Source organism: Centrocercus urophasianus, unplaced genomic scaffold (assembly GCF_019232065.1).
Source record: "Centrocercus urophasianus isolate 14NV4802_14NV808 unplaced genomic scaffold, USGS_Curo_1.0 seq_546, whole genome shotgun sequence".
NCBI lineage: Eukaryota > Metazoa > Chordata > Aves > Galliformes > Phasianidae > Centrocercus > Centrocercus urophasianus.
The window spans coordinates 1-21,899 of NW_024885140.1; the positions used below are offsets into that span (position 1 = coordinate 1).

Sequence of the window (21,899 nt, forward strand, 5' to 3'; positions counted from 1 at the left end):
GAGGAGCCGCGAGTACTGGGACTACGAAGCGCACGTCCCGAGCTGGGGGTAAAGCGCCCCGCGGGGTCCCCTGCCCCGGCCGCCGGCCCTCCGCGGCCCACGTGAAGCCCCGGGAAGGGGTCGCGCCCCGGGGTCCCTCTGTGGGGAGCGGGGGGGGCGGGGGAAGCGGCGGGCCGGGCCGGGAGGGGCGGCCCCGGGCAAGGCTGGAGGCCCTCAGCCGCCCTGCTCTCTGTGTTCTCCGTGCCCGCAGCAACCAGGACGACTACCAGCTGGTGCGCAAGCTGGGGCGCGGCAAGTACAGCGAGGTCTTCGAGGCCATCAACATCACCAACAACGAGAGGGTCGTCGTCAAGATCCTCAAGGTGAGTGTCCGGGCAGGGCTGGAGCACCGAGGCCTCTTGGCTCTGTCTCGTCTTATTGTGATGGATGTTTGGGTGCTGGACGGTGGTTTGGGTTTTGGAGCTCCCACCCGCTGTTTGCTCTTGGCTGAAGGCTCCCGTGGAGGAGGAACGTGCAGAGCTCTGGTGTTGTTACAGCGCTGTGTGCTGCCTGCATTGGGCAACTGGTGGCTGGCCGTGCCTGTTGCAAACAGCCCAAGAAGGCCATGCCAACAGGAATGCGGAGCCTGCAGGGGAATCCTTCTGTCAGCCTGCAGACAGCTGGCGCGCAGCCGCCTCACAGCCCGGCCGCACGCTCCTCACAGTCTGACCCTGAGGTGCTCATGAAGCATGTAAAAGTTTGTATTCAGTGCTGCAGAGGATCTGTTACATGGGGGAAATGTCACCTTGAAGAGGCCAGAAATACCGTGAAAATCTGAGGGGATGAACACAGACCATTTGTTGCTCAGTGGGATCAGTGGGGTGTTTTCTGGTGTGTTGGGCTGTGGGGACCTTTCTGCAGCTGTATCAGGTTGTGGGTTAGGATGGTGTGGAGTTATCTGCTGTAAGACAAACCTTACTGTGGAATAGTGGAGTCACAGAGAACTGTGGTAGCCATCCTAGCAGCAGTCTGTATCAGTGATCTGAGATGGGAGGTGTTTAAAAAAGAAACAAAAAAAACCCTGAAGGTTACAGTTGAGGTGCTTTTGGTTTTGGCTTGGCTCACACTTGTGGCTGTCATTTGTTGGACCAGCAACATGTGTCACTTTTTTGCCAGGAGCACATGGAACCAGTTTCTGGTCAGGATGTATGAAGGATTCAGGCATGTGCTGATCTGCAACATTGCAGGGGGGTCTGAGCTTAACCTGCCTCTGCAGCCAGCGAGGCTGGCAGATTCCTGGGACAAGGGTCTACAGGGCTGAAGCCCTGAGGTGTTTGCTGCTGCACTCTGATAGCATGGCTCGCTGGTTGGCTTTGTGATGGCTTCCCTGCTTCCACACTCACTTGCAGTTCCTGCTTCCTTGGGATCTTTCTCAGCTTCCAAGGGAGCTTGCCCTGCTGTATGCAGCTCCTAGGCAAGGAGTGAGCTCCCATCCTGACTGCTTCTGGGAGGACTGAATGGCAGCCCTGCCTTGGTAGCAGCTGAGGTAGTGTTCAGTTGAGCCCTCAGGGACAGCCCCAGAGCTGAGCCTCATGGCAAGGCTCACATGTTCTTGCTGAACTCTTCTGGTGTGCTGCGGGGGCCTCCTCTGCTTTGGGTGCTTTATGTGTTTGTTTCCGTTTTCATGAGGTTTCTGCTCTGAGAGAGTAGCCAGTGCAGAGCTGGACTTGATGGCAAGATGGCTCATAGTTATGTGGGAAAACTGCACTTGATGCTGCTGTGGAACCCCTGGTTGTCTCTTTGGGTGTGGTATGTTGAGAGTCCAGGCCTTGCTCTGCACGAAAAGAGGCACCATGAGGCAGAGAGGCTGCAGGGAAAGTCATCAGAAATATTCCTCGTTCCTTCTTAGCAGCGTCCCCTGGAGCAGTGCTGCCAAACTCTGTCATCCCCAGGGAGCCCATCAGCACAGAGCTGTGAGTCAGCCAGCCAGAGTCATCTGAGGGTGGCTGGGTGCTGCTTCTCCCTCGGCCTGAATGTATTGCCACCATGCTCCTGCTCCGTAAGCAGGGGACGAGCTTGGCCCTGATCTGGAGTTGATGGTGTTGCCGCTAGTTCCCTGGCTCCCCCCACTTCTATTAGCATGCAGGCAGCATTCCGGCGAGTGAGCAAGGGAAAGCAGAAAGTCCAGATAAATAGATGAACTTTCTTAGTGGAAAGTGGGTCAGTGAGAAGTGAGTTGCAGAGCACTGTTGTATAGGTTATGAAAACTTGAAAAGTGTGGCAATAACATCACTGTGATCTGTGGAAAGTGCCTCTGGTTTCCTGTAGTGAGACTAAAACTTAATTGCAAATGTAATTACATGTATCTTCGGTCTTAGCAAATAGGCTGGGCGTGTCTGCTGCTTGTAATTCCGGCTGGGTTCTCTGAGGTGGGAAATGCAACCAAATTACAAAGTTCTGGGCTCCAGGAGGGGTGAGACAAGGGGAGAAAGTGTTGCTGGTGGACATGGCTGTTCAGCATAGTTGTTCTTTGCTATTTAAGGCTCATGGAGAGAACAATTTCTGTTATGTGTTAAGGGTGCTCTTAGCGTCTGTGCCTCATCTGAAGTGACTGCTATCTTCCCAGCCTTGCTTTGTGAAGCGACTGGTTCTTAATGAGCTCCAGCTAACATGAGGCCTTTTTGCTCCCCTTCTTCAGTTGTTGTACCTGAACATCTTGTACCTTCCTCCAGAGAGGTCAGGAAATTTTACCACCCTTTCTCAGATGCAGAAATGAGCCACAGATTTCCTGTGTGACTTTGGGCAAGTCCCTTAGCCTCAACAAAGCTGAGACTAAAGCATGGGTCCCAGCATGGTGCTGTGCGAACAAGATGAGCTGCTCTTCCTCTTCTGAAGGCTAATTGCTCTGTTTATTCAAGTGCCCTGTGACGTCTTCAGCCTTGGACAAGGCTGGGGAGCTGATGGCTTTGATAGGTATCACAGTGCCCCAGGCCTCTTGGTCTTGCATCAAGCATGGTGCCCCGTTTCCCTGGCATTGCCTTCATGTGCTGCTACCTGAAGTGCAGGTCCAGGTGGAATCTTGTAGGAAAATGGGTTGTGATCATGCCCCCGGTTGTGGTAATAGCATACATCAGCAAAGGAGCACCATTGAGATCATACAGATGACTGTAATGTTACCATTTCTTGGGTCGAGTGCCTCACTTTGAGAATGGGATGTTCTTAGTGCCACTTATTTCCAGGAAACTTCTGTAGCTCTTTAAGAAAAAAGCAAACAGAGCCAACAGATTCCTCCTGCTGCTGCTGGATGTCAGGTTGTGCAGTGGACAGCAGCCCTGATGTACCCTACAGATGCCCTGACAGCATCCTCCAAAAGCAAGGCAGAGGGCAACTGCTCAGCTTTTCGGCCCGTTCAGAGAGTAAAGATTCTGCAAAAATAGAGCCATCTTGGCACGGCACAGAGCACTCAGTGCCATACACCTGTGTGCCCCTCACAGCCATAGGGCATGGAGGCAGCCTGCAGCTGTGCCCCGTGCTCTGCAGCTGGTGCAGTGGGCTCCTGTGGGCTTTTTGATCTGGCTGACCATGGTGCAGCTGTGGGCACGCTTCTGGGCGCTTAGGGGAGCACCGAGCCAGGAAGAGGGGGTGTGTGTGCTTTTGTGTCTGGCTCGTATTGATTTGATGCTCATATTTGGCTTCTGGGTTGTTGGCACCTGGCATTCCTCTGCATTTATGAAAGAAGCTTAAGACATCTTTGTTTTCTGTGAGCTCTGTACTGTGGGTGGCTGTGGTGGGAATGCTGTTGTTAAGTCACCTGCAGCTGGCCCTTTACAGCCATTCCCTTGCAGTGAGTGTGTTTCCAGGGTGGGGATGATGACATCCACGCTGCCAGCTCTGTACAGGGGTTGTTCCACTCACTGCACACACGTATGTGTTTATGTACAGCTCATTTGCCTGAGACCCAGTAAGCCCAACTATGGATTTGTCTCCATAATTGGCTGCTATCAGAAAAGGTGAAACAGGTGAGGGAAAGGGCATAATTACAAGGAGAGGGATTGGAGGCAATGCAGGAAAAGCCCCTTTCCCTTTGGTGGCTTTAGTCCCCCCGTGCTGAGTCCACAAATTGGAACTTTCAACCATGTCTGCAGTTTCACAGATGCATTCTGGTTTGTTTGTTTTTCTTCCCTGTTCTGTGCTCTGTGAGCCTCCAGAGCCACCACTCACACCTGGGGCTGCAGCAGCATCCTTTTGTGCTGAGCTCAAATTGTTGCTCTGGCAGCTGGAGAGCCATCTGAGGGAGATAGCCCTTTGGTTCTGCTGATTTTTCTGCTATCTCTGGAAGCTTCAGAGCCCTTGTATATTGGTGTGCTCTGGGTGGGGGCTGAAAGGCCTGCTGTGCTGCGTACAGAAAGGATTGCACAGGGCAATGATTGACCCTCAGGGCTGGAGCTTTTGCCTGCATCACTGCCCTTCCATCGCTGCTCCAAACCTGCTCCTGGGAGCTCTCTGTGCCTCTCACTTCTTCTGCATTTGTACTCACTGAATCAACTCTTCCCGGCCCACTTCCTCCTCTGGCAGGACTGAAATGAGCCTTTTTGCAAGAGAGCAGCACTCAGCTCTGCTGTTCCCAACGCCAGCTGCCCACACCAAGCTTGGCACAGTCAGTAGCATGAGCCCAGCCCTGTCTGGAGCTGCGACCCCCTGGAGCAGTACTGGTAACTCCCACAGCTGTGTTTGGACGCAAGGAGCTGGTGAGCAGCAGAACAGCAGCTCCTGTGAGGAGGAGGGTGAGCCCTAGAGGGCTGTTCCAGGGATGCGCTTTGTGGGAGGAAAGGCATCCTCACAATCCTTGCTGATGTGTTCTACCTAAACTTGAATCCAAAAGCAAAAGTGCTGTAGTAGTTTCAGGGTGGGTTTGTTTATTGTTTGTTTTTGCCTCTTGTAAAATTGATGAGCAGCTCGGGAGAGGAAAGTTTAAATTCTGGTACTGGGGTTGTGAAATGCAAACATCTCACAGAGTGTTAACGCAAGTGGGCTCCTTCATTTTCATCGCTCTTTTGAAAATGATTATTTGGTTTCCCAGCTGATGTCTGACAAAATAAGCAGTCCTGCTCCAAAGGCAATTTTCCTATTGAGCAATTGCCATGGGGCTTTATAGGCTGATTATTGTGATCTTTTTAGTACTTGCTAGGAACAAATGAGCTTCTGGAGCCTCCATTCAAACGTTTAAAGCCTGTCTAAGGATACTGCTGGTCCTGGGCTCTGTGTGCAGAGACCTGCCTGCTGCTTCATTGCAGTGCTGTGGTGATTGTGGGCTATTCAGGTTTGGTGGGCAATGTGTAGAGCTTTTTTTAGTTATTGGGTGGTGGGATAAATGACTCTTGTTTTTCATGGATCCGTATCTTTTGTCTGCTAATCCTTCTTCCCTGCTGTGCTAAAGCTAGTTCTTTTCAGAGCACCTTCTGTGACTCCTGCAGAGCAGCATGGATGCTTCTCAGCTTGCAGGACACATGCACTGTCTGCTTTTCACAAACGACTTGGATCTCACATGTCTTCCTGATTACTGCTTTTCTCGCTAACTGTGGAACTTGGTTTGAAAAATGTCCTCATTTTGCTTGAATTCAAGCGCCAGGTCCCCAGCTTGGTGGAGATGGCTGCAGCTGAAGAATGATAGATGTGTGCTCCACTTGCTGCAGAAACAAACCAACAGTTGATTAGCCAGGCACACATCTATTTGTTCAACGCAGGAAGTGATGGTTGCAGTATTGAATCTAAAGGTTTATTTTAGCAAGCAACACTAGTTCTCCCAGCTGATGTTTGCTGCAGCTAAACTCCTTGCTTGCTTATATTCCCAGAATGTGACCCAGGATCTGATCTCTGTTACAGAGCGGGTTTTTCTTCTGCGCTTACCTGTCTGCAGAGCACAGTTTACCCCGTGCCATTTCCCTCCTGCACCCTGAGCCCACCCCCACCACTGCCTGTCCTGCCCTAGCTAACTTTCAGCAGGTTGAAGCAACCACATGGTTGGGAGAGTGGGAATCCTCCTGCAGAGGGTGCCTGGCTGGGGGCAGGGCAGGTGTGGGGTCCAGCAGGACCATCCTGCTGGCTGCAGGTCACCATGTCCCTCTGCTCTGCCTGCTCAGGCACTGGGCAGCCACAGGCTGTATGTCCCCACTGTCTGCAGCCATCTGACTTCCAGCTTGGCTGAGAAAGAAAGCAATTTCCTGGGAAACTAGGAAATTGTGCTAGGCAGTCAGGTTGTTCTGAGGGTTGAACTGCAGTTGAAGCAGTTAAACCCCACCCAGTGTAGACATGGTTAAAATGAGACATGTCTTTTAGCCTGGTTTCCTATGGAAACGAGCCTTATGCAATCCTGCTGTCTGTCAGCCTTCTCCCCCTCCCCCTGGCTGGCCAATCCCAACTGAATGCAACTGTTGAATTCCTATGAATTTCATGGACATAGGTGCTAGCACAGAGCACTGGGGTTTGCTTAGAGCCTGTCTCACGAGGATTGACTCATATTGGTCACTGGGGAATCCCAGCTCATAGGGAAGCTTTGACATGCCTCTACCATGGGAGAGCAGATGGAGTTGGAGTCTGTATCTTTCTATAGTGCTGTCTCCCAAACAGGCTGCTCAAACTCAGGTAATGGTACCCGGGTGGCTCCATGGGAAATACCTCTCCCAGGATGTGATTGAGCCATGCAGGGCATAAGCTGCACGGAACACTGCTGTTCATATCGTAGAACAGCCTTAAATCAGCGCCGTTCAAATACTCTGACTGCAAGGGCTGCTGTTTTAGGAGCTTTTCCTGCTGGGAGAAGCAGATGGTTGGAGGCCATAAGAGCTTCGCATTTAATCCGTGTGTGTTTGGAGTCAGCACCCTTGGAGAGACGGATCGAGTGACTCCGAGAGACAGTTGTAGCAACCCAGGCTTAATCCTGTGCTTTGGAGGATATGTTGCTGAGGGCCTGGGTTTTTGGCAGCGCTGCAGGATGGGGATGGGATGGCAGCAGCAGTGTGCTGGAGTGGTTTGCACCAAAGTCTTTGTGTTGCCAGGTTGGATAGTGCAAGAGCCCAGGCTTGGAATTGTTATTGTGGGAAAATGGAGCTCCAGTAGAGTGCCTGGGTGGCAGATGGTGCTTGTGGTTATGGCTGCAGTGATGTGGGTAGAGGATGGCATGTTGCTGGGTAGGTTTGTGGGGAGAAAGCTGTGCTGGGGAGGCAGCAATCACCACCGCTTTCTCCTGCAAATCCAAAATGGGGAGTCCTCTGCTCCCTTGCATTGTCTGCAAGGGAAACTTCGAGGCAGTAACTGTTTCTCTGAGGCAACACTTCTTCGCCCCATGGCATCTCTCCCTCCCACATCCCTATTTCTGTAGTGGTTGAAAGCTGATGGCCCTGCAGGCAGTGGAGCTCACAGCTGGGTAAAGCAGTTCAGCCATGTGCAGCAGCCCAGAGCAAGCTGCTGCTGCAGTCCTCCAGCCCTGAAAAAGGTGGAAGCACACAGTAGTGGTAGGCTGGGGAGAAGATGTCTTCTTTCCCGAGGGGAGTGGTGGTTGCTATGGAAGGAGGAATGGAAATCTCTGAGGGATGTTGTCCCAATGTAACTGATGCAGAAGGCCCTTGAAATAACTTCAGTGCAACAGAGAAGGTCTTTCAAAGCAGGCAGTGGGTTCCCTTGGCCGATGGCACAGCAGAGCGGCTCTGAGGGATGCGTGCAGGAGTGTGCTGGCAGCCAGGCTGCTCCCTCCGTCAAGGTCCTTGGAAAACAGCTTGTGTGTGCATCTGTCTTTGCTGGACGAGCAAATAACTGAATTATGTCCTCTAATTCCACCTTGGCCTTCTGGTAAGATCAGTAGATGTGGGCGATGTAAGGGTGGTGTCTGTCGCCACGCTGACGTCGATGAAATTAGTCTGTAATGAAGCATCTCCAGCTCAGGTTCAGAGACAAAGCCCTCATTCCTGCTGCCTTCCAGCCCTGCTCAGGCTGCCTTCCCGTGTCTGTCTGGCCTTAGGCTGGCTGTGTCTCAGGATTGCCCTGCGCTGTTTCCTTGCCCCCTCCCCAGCAGAACCTGCTGTGCATTGCTCCAGCACTGGCAGCTGCGTGGCCTTGCTGCCATTTTCCACAGCGGCTTTATGAGGTGCTGACGCTCCCTGTACATAGCATAGGTGTTATTTTTGGCACTTTGCTTTGGACTGAGATTCTCATCTTTTGGCTGGAAGGCCTAGCTCCTGCCTTTCAACTTGGAGGAGGAGAGGAGGATTTGAATCTGAAGGCTGCAGCTACCTGGAGAGCCTCGACAGACAGCATATTTTGCCACTTACATAAATGCCATATTTTCTGACTGTATAAAAAGCTTTGGTTCCTTCTCCCACGTACGTTCCTTTTAGTGGTCTGAAACCAAGGGTTGTCTAAAGTGGACGTGAGCTGCCACATCGCTCTGCAGCCACCACCAGAGTGTGGGAGGCTGCAGCAGGGGGGAGGCTGCTGAGTTCTCAGGGCTCCTCGTGCCTTGGACAGAAGGTCACCTTGAAGGTGCTGACTTCTTGTCACTTGGGTAAGGTGACTCTGACCTCTCCTTACTGCCCTCCTTGCTGAATGGCCACCATGCTGGACGGTTAACGCTTCAGAAAGCTGAGTGACTGGAATAGAGAGTTTCCCCGTGCAAGAAGTTTAGTCATCTTTCTAAGATGTCTCTGTAGCTTTCTGTTAGGGTAGTAGAGGTGCAGGAGGAGCTTTGCAGGGAATGAGGACTGCTGGAGCCAGCAGCGGTGTGCAGCCAGCAATGCCCATCCTGGTCTCTGGCCAGGGCTTAAATAAAGTCTCACTTCAAAGCTGCTGCAAGCTACCTTTCCTTTCAAGCAGGCACAGCTCAAGTTGTCTTGGGAGCGGATGGGTTACAGAAATGGTCATTCCTTTGCGTTGAAACGAACCGCTGGATCAGCAGAGTGTGAAAGCTCTCCCAGCCTTGGGAGCAGCTGTTCTTTGTCACTCCGTGCACCGTGATGTCCAGAGAAACGCTTACTTTGCAAAGGGAATTCCTGAGGCTGCATGGGCTTGAGTAGGAGTCAAAAACTGTTTAAAGTGTCTGTATGCTTTGAGAATCATCACAATACACAGATGCAATGGCATGCCTTGCAGCTGGGTCCCTGCTCTCGGGATGGCTGTGAAACACTCTTTCACAGAGCGAGGCCCAGCAGTGTCTGAGCTTACTGGAGATTGTGGTGTTGGAAAGCCTCGTGTTGTCACTTCAGTGCATTAAAGTACTTCAGAGAAGTGCACTTGGCAATAAGAATTAAAAACATAAATGTTTCGTGTTGAAGACTTCATACATCAGGTATGAAGCTGCCCTTGCTTGTCTGCTGTCTCTGAACGCATAGCACACAACTGCCATGTGCAGTCCACTGTGCTTTGAACCACAGTCAAAGCTGGAGTCACAGTGATGTTTGTCTTGAATGGCTTGACTTCCCCTGATGGGTAGGAAACTTGTACTTAAAAAAGGGAAATCCTCACTCGTTCGAGGTGTCTGTCTTCCTTTTGAAGTTAAAAATGTTCCATAGGGAGAGCAGGAGGAGGGGAAGTTGTGGGGTACAGTCAGAATATTGGCAGAACAAGTCAGTGTGAATGTCTGAAAGGACTCTCACTTCTAATTGCTTTTGTCTATTTAAGCCAGTGAAGAAAAAGAAGATAAAACGTGAGGTTAAGATTCTGGAGAATCTGCGTGGTGGCACCAACATCATTAATCTCATTGACACTGTCAAGGATCCAGTGGTAGGTGCCTGTGGTGTGGTGTGGGTGGTGGGCTTGCCTTCCTTTTGGTTGATAATGCACCAGATGAGGTTCTTGTGTCTCTCCATGGTCCCCAGGCTGTTCTACACACCTGGGAATTTCCCTTGGCTGACCAGAGAGAAATTTTGTACCCTCCAAATTTGCTATAAGAAAGCAGAAACCTCAGCCTTCCGGCTTCTGATACCTGGAACATAAACGTTTTGCTGGGCAATTAAGCACTTTTCATCCTGCTTGCTGTCCTGTCTAGTGACCAGAGGTCACATCCTCTGTCTGCACTGCCACAATGACCCCATTTGCAGGAAGTTTTCTCTGAGCAGCAGCTGGCGGAAGGCTGTGATTCCCAGCTTGCTAGCAGCCATGGAGAGGAAATGATGCTCTGTAGTGTTTGTTGGCAGTCCTGGCTGACCATCTTCCTGCTGCTGACTGTGAGACTTCAGCCCCTGCTGACACCTTTTTGCCTTGTCTGGTGCATTATCTGACTGGGGGTGTTGGGGCAATGCTGTGTTTTAAACCATGACACGCTCTTTCTCTCAATCTTGCAGTCAAAGACCCCTGCTCTGGTGTTTGAGTACATCAATAACACGGATTTTAAGGTGAGTCTGCCTGGGTGTGGAGGGGGGAGGCCTCCCATTTCTGTTGAAGTTGCTCAGTTCTTGGGTTGTCAGATACTCCTCAAGAGCTGTGAGGGGAGTTTGGGTCTGTTCCCTGTGTCAGCTTCACCTTCTTTCCTTCACGTAAATGAGAAACTCGTGAAGTTCCTAAATAGGCTGCATATGAGAAACAGTAGAGGGCTTTGTGTGTTGAATCTCCTCCTGTAAGTTCAACAGGATAGAACTTCTAACTCCCCTCTCCATTCACTAATCACTGCTGTGCTATATATTCAGCCCAGATGAATGCCCATACTGTGATGGTCCGTTTACAGCAGTGCAGTTGGTGGAGCAGATTACAGCAGTTTGTGCTAGAATCTTTCAGGCCTGAGGACCATGAGGTGGCTGAGGCTGGAGCAGGTCTCCTGCTGCAGTGAACCTGGTAGCAAGGGGCTGAGCAGTCCTGGCAGCTCTCTGCTTGCCCAAGGCTGAAGCACATCCTGGCTTCTAGGAAGCTCCAAGTGGCATCACTCCTTTCCAAAGCTGGAAGTCCTTCTGTCTGAGTGCAGCTATATGTGTATGGGCTGCTGAAATGCTTCTGGCTGGCAGGGTGAAGATGATACACGAAAGGAATATACCATTAGCAAACACACCTATTTGAATGATATCTTTGAATCTTGTGAATCAAGTTATTGTCAGTGGTGGAAAATTAATTGAGCAGTTGCCGTTAGAAAGCTAGGATCACCTCTTCCTCCAGTGCTAAGAAATTTCTGTTTCATATTATAGGACAGTGCTTTTTTGCTCCTGTCTGTGCTAGCGTTACGAAGACATGCATATTCTAGAGTGCGGCTTCACCAGATGCAGCAAATGCCTGGAAAGGGACTCTGGGTTGGTGCTGGTGGGAAGGACAGACCTTGCGACTGCCTAGAGGCTGTCTGCACTGCAGGCCTGCATGCTGCGAGGCAGCACGTGTTGTTTTCATTTCCCTGGAGTTTGTCAGACAAGGCGAATCTCACCGTGCGCAGCGAGAGCTGCAGCCATTCCGGCGGTGTTCTTAGTGCTCCTTCATCTCATCAGAGACTTATTAGATAGGTTAGAACAGCAGTCACTTGCAGGAGCATCTGCCCTGACAGCTCTGGGCAGGGAGATGAGCTTTACCTCCAAGTTAGCAGCCAGAAGAGGAGTTCTTTGTGCTGACCCTGGGGGCTAATTAAATAGGCTTGGTCTGTCTGGGCTTTGTTGGCATCGGCTGGTCTGCTGCAGCACTGTGTATGTTGGGAATGTGCCCCTTCTCCTGGTGACTCAGGAACTCTCAGTAAGGCAGATTGAGGAAGTTTTTAACTTGATATGTTGTTCGTTCTTAAACTTTTTAATATATGACTTGAGATGAAACAGGTCATAAAGGCAGCAGCACATCTTGCTGGAGGTCGCTTTTTGTATCCCAGTCTAAATGCCATTACACCATTCTGTAGTGTCCTTAGAGGAAAACTTTGTTGCCAGAGATACCTTTCAATAACTGAAATGTGTTCGTGAGATAGAGCATTAAATAATGACTTGAGATTGTGGCCATCGGGGACTGACTGAGAAATGCCAGGCTTAGAGCACGTGCTGAGAGCTGGGCTGAAAGCTCTTCCGCAGCTGCCAAGGCAACGTGGCCATGGCAGAAGTAGCAGTACTCAGCTCTGACTGTTGCATTAGAAACAAGTGGATGATTTTGCTGCGGATCATTTCTAGGCTTCTAAGAAGGATCCTGACTGTTCAAGGATGTCTGTGCTTGTAGCTGTGCAAGTCCAAGACTGGAAGTATTGATGCTTTTGTCCTACGTGATCGGCGTAGAGCAGGAATAACTTGTCTTGGGAATGCAGGCGTGTCCCCCAGGGCATGCAGGATGGCTGCTTATGTTCAGGGCTTCTTTGTAACCCAAACTTCACCAGCTTCATGTGGGGCATGCGGGTTGTTCTAGCCATACTTGTGTGAGCTGCTCTATTTGGGGGGCTCTTCAGGCTGCAGCTGGCTGACAGACTGCAAAGCTGCAGCTGCACGGGGGCTGGGGACTCCTGCACAGAGATTCCAAGGCTGTCTTCCTTTGCTCTAAAGTGCCAAGCAGGAAGCACAGAGTAGATGAGAACATTTGTGTTAGGTGTCTCTACATGAAGCAGATGGAGAGCATGCAGAGTCATCATCCTTCTGTTGTCCCTTCTGGCCCAGCCTGGTCTCCCTGGAGCTGGGAGCCCCACAGGCTGATCCTGTTGGGAGGGACCTCTTCTCATTTTGGGCTAGCTGCTTCTGATCTACCTGTCTCTGTGCTGACTTCTGGAGTCAGCAGTACTGGTGAGAGCCATACTCAGCAATCACAGCCAGACTGAGCCACGGCTACAGGCAATTCCAAGCCATCAGTGCAAGCTGTATCCCAGCAGGTTTGGCTATTTTGACATGCTGGTATAGACAAGATGCTGACATGATACTTCTGTAGGTCTGACTGTTGTCTGAAATTACCTGGCGGGGTCCATCCTAAACCTGCCTGTTCTGCAATCATGGGAGTAATATTTGGAGCTAGAATAAATGTATATTGTGCTGTGTGAGAAAGGCAGCTAGTTGCATGCAGCTTCTCTGCAGACCTGTTGTGTTACTTGTCATCTGGGAGTGCTCCAGCTACCCACATTCATTTGCCTTAAAACGCAGCCGTGCAACCAAGTCAGTAAGCATCAGTGAAATTAGAGGTCTTTCCCTAATTGGTTTCAAACGTGAAATGAGACATCTGTCCTTCAGCCACCATAAGCTGTAACTTGTAAAGAGGGATGCTACCTGCAGCAGCCTTCCTCAGGTGCATTGATGCTGCCAGGTGAAGCTGAACCCTGCTGGCAGAGCTTGGCCCTGGGTCGTGCCTCACAGGGCCACGTGTAGCCGAGTCAGGGAATGGTGCCCTGCTGTAGTCTGTGGTGATGTTGGTTCTGCTCCTTGCTTGTGTGCTTCACTGGGTTGCTCACAGGCGCTAGGATCATCCCAGCTCATGAGAATAAAATAAGCTTGCACTCTGGAGGCCATTTAAGCTCAGTGTGTGTAAGTGACACTTGCGTGCTGCCAAGAGCTCTACTGAGGATGCTGGGTTTGTTTGAATTTGACCCTAAGCATGACAGGATCGTGAGGATCTCGCCTTGCGCCTGGAGAGGATCCAGGGACAGAACAGCTCTCTTGGAATGTGAATTTCAATCCCTTGCTGTGAGATTTCTCCCGGAGCTGCCAGGTGGTGCCCTTGATGGGCAGTCAGCTCTGATGCTGATTCAGGCGGTGATTTCACTGAACGTGAGGTGATCCTTGTTTGTTAGAAAGGACAGAGGGGCCCAGTCCTACTGCTCTGCCATGGATGTCCTTCCTGACCCAGCTCCCCTCTCAGTGCCCCAGTGTCTACTTGCTTTCACCAGACAAGAGCGCAGCCTGACAGGGCTGGGTTGACACAGCTGCCAAGGTTGGATACAGAGCAAAAGGCAAATCCAGGGATCAGCTGTGATCTGGTGTGGCAGCAGCAGGAAGATGTAGCTGTTAGAGACTGCGTTGGTGGCCCAGTGGAGGTTGAGGCGCACCCTGGATCTTGGTTGTTTCTGCCTCATTGTCTCCTCAGACAGACAGCTTGGCAGTCTCCTGCTGGAAGGAAATTATGACAGGTCTGAATGATCCCAGTGGCTTTTCATGGGAGCTCTTGCCTCCTTTCTGGATTTCCTACTGTGTAACCCTGGCAGATCTGAGCCCAGGATGGCCCTTGGGAATGGCAGTGTTGACTGGGACATGGAAAGTGTTGCTTATTGGAGGCAGGTGGGGTGCAGGAAATGACACTAATACAAATCTGGAGTATTTAATTTTATTTCTCTCTTTTTTTTTTTTTTTTCTCCCTCCCAAAATCTATTTCAGCAACTGTACCAGATCCTGACAGACTTTGATATTCGGTTTTATATGTATGAGCTGCTGAAGGTGAGTGGCATTGCATGTGACAGCTGACACAGAAGCCAGGAATGAGAAAGGCAGTAGCCAAGTTACTGGGACACTACTATTAAGCACTTACCTCTCTTGTATCCAGCACAGAATCACAGAATCCATATTTTATATCCAGAGAAGGTTTTGGAAGTGATCTGATTGCCTGGCTTGTTGCTATCAGGCATTAGAGCCAAACTGGGGATCGTGAGCCACCTCTGAAGTGTCTGATTCCCTGGGGATTGTTCTTTCCCTGTGAAGCATTTGTGACTGCTGGTGGCCAGGTGGGGCTGGCCTTCCCTTTCCTGTGTCTTTAGCACTGGTGGGTTGCAGTGAGGACAGGCTGCTCCCTCCCAGACAGAGCCAGTACAAGCACTGAGAGGAAAGTACTTTGTCCAACCTGTAGAGGATCTCCAGTGCTGCAGATTCCAGGGCTCTAACTGCCCTGTTGGTTGTGAGGCCACAACACATTGCAAGTATATTCCTTGTGGCCTTGCTGAGATTGAAGCTGTTGCTTCCTGCTGTGGCAGGGACACAAGGACAGCGTTACTCCCTGGCAGTATGTCTTGCATATTGAATGACTGCAGGCTGTGCCCTCTTCCCGTGGCTCGGGAGGTTTCACTGCACCTAATGGATGGGTCTTCCTTCCCCCTGTGGTCAACAAAACATTCTAAACTCCTTGCTTGAAGGAACAGCTGCATGGGAGGAGTGCGTGGTGCATGGAACTGAAGAGCTTTTGTGCTTTCGTGCCTTCAGACTTTAAGAGCGGTGTCAGTTTTCCTTGTGTGCCATCACCTGCCTTTTTGTGAGTTCTGGCTTAAATGAGCAGGGTAGAGGTGATTATCTAGCTTAAGTGTTTTTTGGGGCACCAATGGAAAGCTTCACTGGAAGGCTATAAAACTGTATGCACATAAGAATTGTTCCCTTCTGGGAAGAAGAGTTCTTCTCTTGTGCCCTAGGAAGCACAGGGCTGCCCAGGTTGGAGCTCTGGGCCTGCTTCCAGGTGGGACACCACTCAGGATTGTGCTCTCCCTAGACCACGCAGGCAATATGGGTCCAGGAATGCTGTAGGACAGGAGATCAATACTGTTTCATTGCCAGCTTGCCATGTGCAGTGTAAGAACTGAAAATGCCAGTTCCTCCTTCTTCGTGGACTGGACAGTTTTGCTCCTTGACAAGAACAGTCTTAAACTGTTAATGCTGTGCTGAGGCTGCATGGCCGTATCTAATCTCTGTGTATGTCTGCCAGGCCCTGGATTACTGTCACAGCATGGGGATCATGCACAGGGATGTCAAACCCCACAACGTCATGATAGACCACCAGCAGAAGAAGGTATGATGGCACCAGGGCTTACAAGCAGGGCTTTTCCAGTGGAGCTCAACACTGCTGCCTCTGTACTCATAGCCAGCCCAGCTGTGCTTACCCCTCAACCTTTTTTATCTGCTCCCATCCATTTACATCCATGTCAGGAGGTGGCCAGAGTCCCGCTGGGGAGCACTACAGTTGGAGGCCATGGTTTGAAGGTTGCTCTCCTCCCCAGCCAGCCATGCTGCGTGTCTTTGCTGAGGGGAGCAGATCTGGGTTGTTAATCTGCCCGGGGAGGTGTAGTGGTGGGGTGCAGAGACTGTAGATGGAGGAATAAGTGGCCTTGTATGAAGCACGTGTGGGTAACTTTATCTAGGATTAGATGAGCTCCTCTTGTAGTGCAGCCTGCCCCCCCCTTATTTCTGGCACCTGCTTGTTAGATAAAAGGAAATGTTTGCACCAGGCTTACTGCCATGGGAGTGGGCAGCACAGGGAGCTCCCCTCCCTGCTGTGGTGCCTGTCCCTCTCTGGGCGTTGTGTGTACGTCTGGAGGGACTTGGGATTTCCAGCAGCAAATGAGTTGCTGGTTCACAGGATCTCACTGTGTGAATCAGCAGTGGTTACCAGCTGAGGTTTGTAAGGAGGGGGAATCTCTTACTAGATCTGTTGTCCTTCAGTAATGCAACTGGTCCTGTATCTCTGTGGCCACGGAGGAGACAGTCTGCCTTGCAAGATGTGGTGTGCCATCTCCCATCTCCTTTCCTGCTGCCAGCCCCCAGTTCAAATCAACACTGCCTTTGGCCTGGCCCCTCTTAACAGCGGGACAAAACAGCTGGGCTTTGCCTGTTCCCAATATGCAGCGTCCTGCCTGCTGTGGCTTGTGGCACTGGGACGGAGCCGGTCACCCAGCAGTGGTGGTGGTGTTTGGATGTGGGAGGCAGAGGAGCTCTCTAAGCTGGGGTCTGTCCTGCCAGCACCGCGTGGTGACAAGGGGAAAGGAAGAGCACTGCTGAGAGCATCTCCTGTCCTCAGAGTGCCTCCCTGCCACCGCCCCGGCCTCCATGCTTGCAGCATGGGATTGAGAGGCTTTGGCAGACACAGCTTTGCCTAACTTGCTCGTACTGAGGCTCCTGACTCTGTGTCTCTTTATCACATGTTCAGCTGCGGCTCATAGACTGGGGTCTGGCAGAATTCTACCATCCAGCTCAGGAATACAATGTCCGTGTGGCCTCTAGGTACTTCAAAGGACCGGAGCTCCTTGTGGACTACCAAGTAAGAGTCTGCCTCCTCCTTGCAAGCCAGTGATACTGCTTGTGCTTGCACTTTGGCCACTGTTGGGTTGTCTGGTTTTGCCTGTCAGGGCATTGCCTGGGTTGGAAAGAGGCTTGCTGTGAAGTGAAAGGCCTGAGGTTGTCTGCTGTTGGTGGGGAGCCAGGCCGTGGGGAGCATGCCTTTCTCTTGTGATGGCTTCTCCTTTTTCCCCTCAGATGTATGACTACAGCTTAGACATGTGGAGTTTAGGCTGTATGCTGGCAAGCATGATCTTCCGAAAGGAGCCTTTCTTCCATGGACAGGACAATTACGATCAGGTAAGGACTTTGGTACCTGGTTTATCTAAAGAGGCATCTGTCACCAGCTCATCTGCATGTGTACAGAGGGGAGATTCTGGGAATGGGAGCACCAGGCTGGGAGGATGTTGCTGCATGCCTACTTGAGCCATCTGGGCTTGAGCAGCACTGCCTTATGTAGGACACAGTTTTCTGTGCGTGTTGCAAAAGCAATGTTCAAGGACGACATTCTTTCTGTGAGGCTTCCCAAAGAAGAGCTGTTACAATTTGGGCAGCTCTGTCTCTGCAGGACAGTACCTAGTCCTAGACTTCAAATCAGAAAGAAGACACAAGTTTAATAGCAGTTGCTTCAGCAGAATTTGTTCCTTGTTCAAGCTGTGATGGTTTACTCTTTTGCTCTCTCTCAACCTACCTTTTGTTCCAGCTGGTTCGCATCGCAAAGGTCCTGGGCACAGATGAGCTGTATGGGTATCTCAAGAAGTACCACATAGAACTGGACCCACACTTCAATGATATCCTGGGCCAGTAAGTGGACAAGTGAAATGCAGCCTTTTCTTTCCTTGTAACCCAGAGAGAGATGAACTGAATTTCCATCTGGAGGACTCTTATCCAAAGCCTGCTTTGATCTTCTGTATCACAGTGCTGCTCGCTGGCCTCCTAGCAGGTCACTGAAAGGCAGGCTCTTTCTTTTTGCCTCTTCTGTGACCCACGAGCCTTCCCCTGCTTTTCTTGCTTGTTGACATCCTAGAAATGGAGATGTGAACACTGGAGTTGAGTGTGGGTTGAGGGGCTCAAAATCTCCGATGATGTTTCCTAAAAGGACCAGAGGCAGATGGGATGGATAGTGAGGACAGCCTGCGTGAAGCTGGCTGGCAAGCCAGAGCACTTCTGGGCCCGAGGGTCTGTGTAAGTGTCTACTTCCTGTAGACAGAAGAGGCTCTGCCTTTCTCAGACTCTGGACATCCATGCAATCACGTGCCTAAATAAGAGGGCTTTTCTCTCTTTGGCAAATGCTTGCTGAGCAGTAGCTTCTGCAAGAAAGAGATGGAGGCTGTCTCTGCCGTAGCAGTTTCTTCCCAGAAGTGCAGAGTGGTTCTGCTGTGCTGATCAGAGCTGGGTAGTAACAACAGGTCCCTTTGCAGGCATTCTCGGAAGCGCTGGGAGAACTTCATCCACAGTGAGAACAGACACCTCGTCAGCCCTGAAGTCCTAGACCTTCTGGACAAGCTCCTGCGATATGACCATCAACAGAGGCTGACGGCCAAGGAGGCGATGGAGCACCCCTATTTCTGTGAGTCTGTGCAACAGTGGGGCCAGCTGGGATGGAGAGAGGGTCTTGGGGAAGTTTTGGCTCCCCATCCTGCCGAAGACTTAGCAGGTCTGTGAGTTTTGAGGCGGTTTCTCTGAAAGGGTTTGCCGGGGTGGAGCTTCCTCTTCATTAAATGCTATTTCCTCTTCCTCCCTGGTCTGTCTCCTGCAGATCCAGTGGTGAAGGAGCAGTCCCAGCCCAGCTCGGAAAATGCTGTGCTCTCCAGTGGCCTGACAACAGCACGATGAAGACTGGAAAACGACGGGTAACTCAAGATGTTTACAAATAAAAGCAAAACCTTCGGTCACACAGTGAAGGGAAATGAACCAAGGACCCCCCCCCTTTCCCTCCCCTTTATACTCGGCAGAAATCTAACCTTTGGGGGGGGTCATAAACCTCAGTTCCTCTCTGGTGGTTGTGGTTAATGTAACTCTAACCCTGTGGTACCAAAGCCCTGGGCAAATGGTCTTGCAAGAGATAAACATGTAGTGATATCCCCAGGGCTCAACACAACTGATTCTGGTTCACATCTCTATGGATCCTTCTCTTCCTTCTCTGTCCAGCCTTCCCCACTGTGCTGGTGGGGACAAATTGGCCGTTCCACCATCAGTCCTTAGCATGCCTCTTTCTTAACATGCCTTTCTGACTTGTAGACTCTGGGTGAACCAAATTCAGGCTGGGGGTCAGCAGGTGCAACTCTGCTTTGAGCTCCAAGTCCTACTGCTCACTCTGGGCTTGAATTTGGCCTTTGAATCCCAGTTTTAATTGCAAATGCCAGGGCGTTGGGGGGTGGGGGGAGGTTCGAGAAAACATAGCTCACAAACCCAGCAGCACCTCGGGATTGGGCTGGAGCATTAAAAATAAGGCACTGATTTGAGTTGCAGGGGAAAGGTGAGATTCCCCCCTCTAGGTGTGTTTGACAAAGGCTCCCTCTGAGGAGAAGCTCAATAGACCTGCTTTGGAAACTTGTGAATGTGAGGGCTGCTTTTGTGGCAGGAGAGGGGAGGGACTATCCAGACTTTCCCACCGAGCTCAGGAGAGTCAGAACTGCAAGACTTCTTGTGATAGGTGTGCAACCACGTACCTCATGACGTGGCTCCCATGAGAATTCGTGCCAGACGCAGACTTGTGCCGGAGCGCAGCTCTGGAGCGGTTCAATCCAGCGCCGCAGGGCAGGGGAGCGGAACAGGGGGCCTGGGAGGAGAGCATGGGGTGGGGAAGGATCAGCAAACAGCGGCGTGGTCTGTCGGGGAGGGGGCTGTGCAACTACTGATCCGGGACGTGGGATCCCATGTAGTGTTCTAACGAAGTCAGCCACTTGTTGAACTCTGGGGTGCCGATCCTGTCGCGGGGGGTGGGGGGTTTGTCTCGCGGGTTCTTTCATCAGATCCCTGGATGGCTTTATAGCCCCACAATTCACAGTTGCCTCCTCTACTTGTTCTGTGTGTGGTTTCATCAAGTGGTTCTGGTGATGCTCAAACCTACAAGCTGGAGATAGTGTTTTCCCACCAGCACCTAAACACAGAATTTCCTTCTGCGGCATTGTCGAAATAGTTAATTTTTTATAAGGTTGCAATGTTTCTATTTGAAACATCTGTTTACATTCCATATTCCAATAAAGTTCTATTGGCATCGATAGCAGGTCAATCCATTTGTATAATTCACTGAAACCAATAAATATCTATACGTCTGAACGTCTGCTGCCTCTGATCTGTGGGATAGCCAGAGAGCAAAGAGTTGAAGGGACTGCTTCCTCGTTGAGGTCAAGTTGGCTTTTCCACCCCCTTCTCTGAATGTTTTGGGATCCCTTAGTCACTGGTTTCAGGTTTTCCTGCCCTCAGCCCTGATGCTCACACTGCACTCCTGGGGCTGCGGAGGACGTGTGAGCTGTTGGTACAACGTGGGAGTTGGCTGTCGTGTGTTTCCAGCTCTCTGTCCACCTGCCCTGCTCCAGGCTGCCTGGCCTGAGGGGTGTGGGGCTGTCATGCTCTGCTAACAACAGTAGGGTTGGTTTGGGGATTTTGACGTTGATTTCAGAACTGTTTTAAAAGAAAAGACTGTTGAATTGCTCTCTTGAAGTCAGAAAAGGGTATTTCTTGTGGTTTGTCCAACTTGCAGTGGGGAAAACTTGCCTGTTTTCTAGCTCTCATGTTTACCAGTGCAGAAGATGCATGAGGAGAAGACAGAGTTTGCTGGAGGGAGTTCTGTTGGTGAAAGACATTAATACAGTGCTTGACAGTGTCCAAACCTGTTGAGGTTCTGAGTAAGGAAGTGACAATTCTGTCAGAAATGCTTTCTGAGTACATTGAAGCAGAGGAAAAAAATAAGCTCCTCCTAGCAGGTGGTCTGAAATGGGGGATGGCTTTCCCTGGTCCTGATGACCTGAGACTCCACAACAACCTGCTCTACATCTCTGTGTGTCCCTACACCGTTCCTGGGGCAGGATAAGCTGTGGCAGGTTCATCCCAGAGCACAGTGAGGCCGTGGTGCATACACTTGGTTGCTGCTCAGATTCCTATCCGCGTTCATCAGCCCAGTGTTCTGGACGTGGACAAGTGTCATCCTGCCTGTGGGGGCAGTCAGGAGCTGAAGAAGTCAGCCTTAGGAAGGGAGGAGGCGGGGGAGCAAATCTTTGTAGGCTTGCTCTTGGATTTGGCTACAGTGATCATGCTGTGCAGGGCTGGTGCAGGGCATGGCTGAGCCTGGTGGGAATGGGCAGCGTGGTAAAGGGCCCAGGTGTTTCCTTACCACCAGAACTGGAGGAGAGCAAAGCAGTGTGCAGGCAGCATCCTGAAACGCTCACTTCACTCCTCCTGTCTCTCCCCAGGTCCCGATGCTGTTGCTCCCAATTTTCCATAAGCAGAATGAAATCGTTATCGGCGTGCATAGAATGGCAGCGGGCAGACTGTGCAGCACGGGCAGGGCTGAGTGCCTGGCTGGATGGCACCCACCTTCTAATGAACACGGCTCTTCTGTAAAAAGTTCTGCCTTTGGTTCCCCATTGGCCTCTTCCTGACGCAGAAAATGTGGAAATGCGAGAGCTGTGCTAACAGTTATTGGTTTGTTGTTCCTTCCTCTGCTCTTTGGACTCTTCCAGCCTTTGACAGACCATGGTTAGCCAGCTTGCCCCTGCCAGAGTCTGGGAGCAGCAGGGGATGTAGCATCACAATGGACATTTCTAAGTTATAATTGAAATAATTCTATATTGTTAAATAAAAGTTGGGAAAGAAATATTTAAGGAAGAATATTCAGTGAGGAGGGAGCTGTGGGCAGGGCTGGCCATGCTGCAGGGTGCCAGCAGTGAAAGCCTTTCCCTGTGGCCTGCCAGGATGGGCTTTATGAGGAGAGCAAGAGCAGCTAGTTGTACAGTCACCATGAGCAAAGGAAAAGGAGCC

At 51.1% G+C, this 21,899-nt stretch overlaps 1 protein-coding gene across 1 annotated transcript; it reads left to right on the forward strand.

Moving 5' to 3' along the window:
- Positions 1–4: 4 nt before the first annotated feature.
- Positions 5–20,198, forward strand: CSNK2A2 (casein kinase 2 alpha 2; the record flags this gene model as incomplete). Its single annotated transcript, XM_042835783.1, has 11 exons — positions 5–48; positions 251–362; positions 9,649–9,750; positions 10,311–10,361; positions 14,262–14,321; positions 15,571–15,654; positions 16,789–16,899; positions 17,115–17,216; positions 17,620–17,720; positions 18,338–18,486; positions 18,676–20,198. Coding segments are annotated over 11 exons (993 nt in total), but the record flags the coding sequence as incomplete, so codon positions are not given.
- Positions 20,199–21,899: the final 1,701 nt, after the last annotated feature.